This window comes from Elephantulus edwardii, unplaced genomic scaffold, assembly GCF_000299155.1.
Source record: "Elephantulus edwardii isolate Elephantulus edwardi_28Jun2011 unplaced genomic scaffold, EleEdw1.0 scaffold00035, whole genome shotgun sequence".
NCBI classification, from domain to species: Eukaryota; Metazoa; Chordata; class Mammalia; order Macroscelidea; family Macroscelididae; genus Elephantulus; species Elephantulus edwardii.
This window is the reverse complement of record NW_006399785.1, coordinates 11,856,273-11,860,762: the sequence shown is the minus strand read 5'-3', so window position 1 is coordinate 11,860,762 and position 4,490 is coordinate 11,856,273. Positions and strand designations below refer to the sequence as shown.

General features: G+C 44.4%; 1 protein-coding gene across 1 annotated transcript in view; it reads right to left on the bottom strand.

The window, feature by feature from the left end:
- The window catches only part of PROM1 (prominin 1), a 135,534-nt gene that overhangs the window by 25,221 nt on the left and 105,823 nt on the right, over positions 1–4,490 (bottom strand). The window contains exon 15 of the mRNA XM_006884535.1: positions 1,624–1,708. Coding sequence (XP_006884597.1) covers positions 1,624–1,708 — 85 coding nt within the window. The remainder of the gene's footprint in view (positions 1–1,623; positions 1,709–4,490) is intronic.

Sequence of the window (4,490 nt, the reverse complement as noted above, 5' to 3'; positions counted from 1 at the left end):
GCAGGAGGGGAAGACCCTCTATGAGGTGGATGGATTCGGTGACTGGGGTACTCGGGATGGGTGTGTCAGAGGCAATGAGACTGGCACAGGATAGAGCAGGGTTTAGGGCTGTTGTACATAGGGTCGCTATGAGTCGCAAGCAACTCGACGGCACATAACAACAACAATCTTTCTCAGTCATCCTGTCTTCATTATAGTGGTCTAATGCGGCATTTGTCCTTATGTGGCTGAGTTTCACTCAGCATAATGCTCTCTAGACTTTCCCATGTTACATAGTATTTTATGAAATCATTGTTCCTTAGGGCTGCATAGTATTCCACTACATGAATGTACCACAGTTTCCCTATCCATTCATCTCTGTTTGGGGGCTTGAGTTGTTTCCATTTTCTCGCTATTGTGAACAACAGAATTGTCTTTCTATTATGAACATAGGTGTTTATGTCTCCATTCATGTCTCATGACTTGTTTAGGGTACATTCCTAGCAGTAGAATCACAGGGTCATGTTGATGCACCATTGCTTTTTCTTCTCTAGGAAATATGACCTCAGATAGGAGCTGCAAGCGTTTCTGAACTAGACAGAGAGATTACTGTGCAACAGGGCCCCAGCACTGCACATCACTGAAGTGTGTACGTTAAGGGAATGATTTCTGTATTAACAGTTTAATACAGAATGGTTGCTCCTGTGTGCTGCATAGTATTTCACTGAATGGATGTACCACAAATTCTCAAGCCATTCGTTTTTGGTTGGACACCTGGGCTGTTTCTATGTTCTTGCAATGGTGAATGATGCTGCTATGTACATTGGTGTACAAGTTTCCGTTTGCGTCTCAGGTCTCATTTTCTTGGGATATATTCCAAGCGATGGAATAGATTAGTCATACGGAATTTCTATGTTCATCTTTTGGAGGAAGCACCAAGCTGTCTTCCAGAGTGGTTCTACCATTGTACAACCCCACCAACAATGTAAGAGTTCCTATCTCATCACATCCTCTCCAACATTTATTATTTGCTGTCCTATTAAACATTACCACTGCTACTGGAGTGCAGTGGTATCTCGTTGTGGTTTTGATTTGCATCTCTTATTGCCAGTGATTTGGAGATTTCTTCATGTGTCTGTTGGTCATTTTAATATCTTCCTCTGTGTAAATTCTTCCCATGTCTTTTGCCTATTTTGTAATGGGTTATCAGACTTTCTCTTGTGGAGGCCCAGGAATATTCATTCTATAAACTCTCACTACTACCTAACTTGGGAGGGACTGGAGAGCATTATGCTGAGTGAACTAACTCAGTTCTACAAGGACAAATACTGTATAAAAATCATTATTATAAAATGAGTATGAGGATCCAAGGCAGGGGGGAGGGTGGAAAAAGAGGGGAGTGGATTGATGGGGGTAGGGTGTTAATCATAAGGTTGCACAATTCGACGGGTGGGTGAGGTGAAGGAAAAGGGAGAGATCTTTTGTGCAAAACAATGTATTCAAGCTTTGTAAATAAATCAGAGTAACATAAAAGAAATAAAAAATGAGAAAAAGAGTTTAATACAAAAAAAAGAGAGAGAGAAGGAATACATTTGGATTTAGTAGGGGACTATGCCAATCCCCAAAGTGGTTCGAAGAACTTACATTTGCAATGTTAAGACTGGCGCTGATGTTGAAATGGTTCTCAAGCTGTAGGGAGGTATAGATGCCTTTGTTTTCTTTGCAGTCACTGTGGGAAGAAACAGAGCAGTCAGGATCCCAAAGGGCAGGTGTGCCTCCTCTGCCCACTGCCAGGGATGAAGAAGAGGGCCATCTGGTCTTCTGAGTTTGTTCAGTGAGCTCAGAAGAGGCACAGAATAGCAGGGTCATGCAGACGTGTCATTGCTTCCGCTTCTGGAGGAAATAGAGCTTCAGATAGGAACGGAACACATTTCAGAACAAGACAGCATGATTGTCGTACTAGACAGCCCTGTCACAATGTGGATGGCGTCTCTGGATGACAATGTGGCTTTGTCAACAGCCTACACCACCCTCCCACCACCCCACCCGCCGCCTCTTCCCTACTGAGCTGACAGGTCTGTTTGGGGCACAGACACAATGCCATGGTTGTTAGGTGCCATAAGTCCCTCAACACTGCCTAACAACTCCATGCACAACAGAGTGAAATCCTACCTGATCTCCTGCCATCCTCATAATCTCCACCATGCTTAAACCTCCACACATTGCAGCCACTCTGTCAACCCATCATGATGAGAGACTTCTCTCCCGAGCTGACCTCTCCAAGCACGCTGTCCTTTCCCAAGGTCTGGCCCCTTCTGATAGCGTGTGCAAAGTATGTGAAATGAATACACACACTGACAACACTCGCCATCATTTCATTCCCTGCACTGTTGTCAATAACCACCTTTCCAAAATGAGGGGAAAAAAAGAAATTCTAAAGAGAAAATATGTTCTAGAAAGAGGTGAGCTATAAAGCACATACTGGGCTCTATTAAGAGATCTCACCAAGCCCCATCAGAACCATTTCTCCTCCATATTCCCAAGGTTGAGCTTGACTTAAAATGTGGATAGCTGTGTGTTCTAATTGGGAGCACCTGACTTGGGCTATATGTAGTGTACTGAGTTTGTTGGGTGCAAAATAGCTTTCATAGGGTATCACCTCTGACTTCCATCCCATCTGACTTCCACCCCATGACTGGGTGGAAACACATCAACAGGGTGTGTAGTCTATCCATGAAGGAATTGGCCAGTTTTTCTATTCCACCAGGTTTAAATTGATCAGGTTCAGCAACAGGAACTGGGAATCTCCCTATCAACAAGGAAGACATTAAGAATGCAGGGCACAGCCTTCAGGGCCAGCGCTTCCAGCTTCCGTCACACCAGGGCCTACACAAGAGCAGCAGAAACAAAGAACCAGAGGCCAACAAGAGTCTGGGCCAACCAGGGACAGCTGCCTCATTCGTCCTTAGTCATATGATACTTCAAACATTTGGAGAAGAGTTGTCTCCCTTGTATATGTACAGATGTCATCCTACCCCTGACAGCGCTGTATTTTGGGCAGACCTTGAAATGTTCTTTTTGACAATGAATGTGACTTTATTTCTCCTCTCCATGTCCTTGCTGGCATAGTAGGTCATATGCGTGTACAGATGACAATCATCAACACTGGTCCAACTCAGCTCACTAATGCCTAGACTATTGATCTCTACACATTACATTTAATTTTTTACAAATTCCAATTAGCCTAAATTCATACTTCATATATTCTACATTGCAATGATTAATGTGTATTTGCAACTGTTTCTCCTCATCTGAAGTCATGTCATAACAGCAAGTCCTTCATTGGCTGAAAGGCTTACTCCCCCCACTTCATTCAAAGTAGACTCTGCGTTGGGGGACTGCTCTTCTTCGGCTCACTCTGAATTCCTGCCAACCTGAGGGGTTTCCCTCCAGGCACTAGAGCAGACAAGATTCTGCTGCTAGTCAGAGGGGTTTGAGGATAATGATTTTACGAGTGAAAGGACAATCCTGCTTCCTAACGAGTCCATCTTAGTCTGGGATGCTCCACTGAGACCTGTCTCCAGTGTGGTGTGTGACTTTGTTGATAGTTGACATACTAGTGATGTAACTCCTAGCATCACAGCAACAGGCACAACAACAAACCGACAGACTAGCAGATGTTGTTGTTTTTAGGTGCCTTTGAGGTGAGTACGACTCACAGCAATCGTATGAAAACCAGATCTGAACCCTGTCCTACCCATCTGGCACCATCCTTATCTCTGGCACGTGAGCCCACTGCTGCAGCCATTGTTCCAGGTATGACATCCCTCTCCAAAAAACATCCTCTCCTAGAACACGCCGTAAGTGTGTGAGATGAAGCTCATCATCCTTGCCTCCAAGGAACACTTTGGCTGCACTCTCCTGAAGACTTATCTATTTGGTCTTTTGAAAGTCCATGAAACATTCAGTTGGTGTTAATTATTGTATATATGTTGTTACGTGTCATCGAGTCGCCTGCGACTCATAGCGACCCTATGTACAACAGCCCTAAATCTTGCTCTATCCTGTGCCAATCCTATTGTTTCTGACACATCTACCCTTATTACCCCAGACACTGAATCAATCCATCTCATCGAGGGTCTTCCTCTCCTGCACTTACCCTTCACCCTCTCAAGCACGACATCTCTCTCTAAGGTCTGGTCTTGCCTTGTAACAGGTCCACAATATGTCAGATGAAGCTTCAGAATTCTTGCTTCCAAGGAGCAGCCTGGTCTCAGCCTCTCTAGAACGAACCTCTTTGTTCTCTTAGCAGTCCATGGTATATTAAATACTCTTCTCCAGCACCACAGCTCAAAAGCATCAATTCTCCTTCTATCATCCCTAGTCATTGTCCAGCTTTCTGATGCATAGCAACTAATTGCAAAGACTATGGCCTGGATCAGGCGCACCTTAGTCTCCAGACTGACATTGTCACTCTTCAGTACTCTGGAGAGGTCTCTGACAGCAGACTT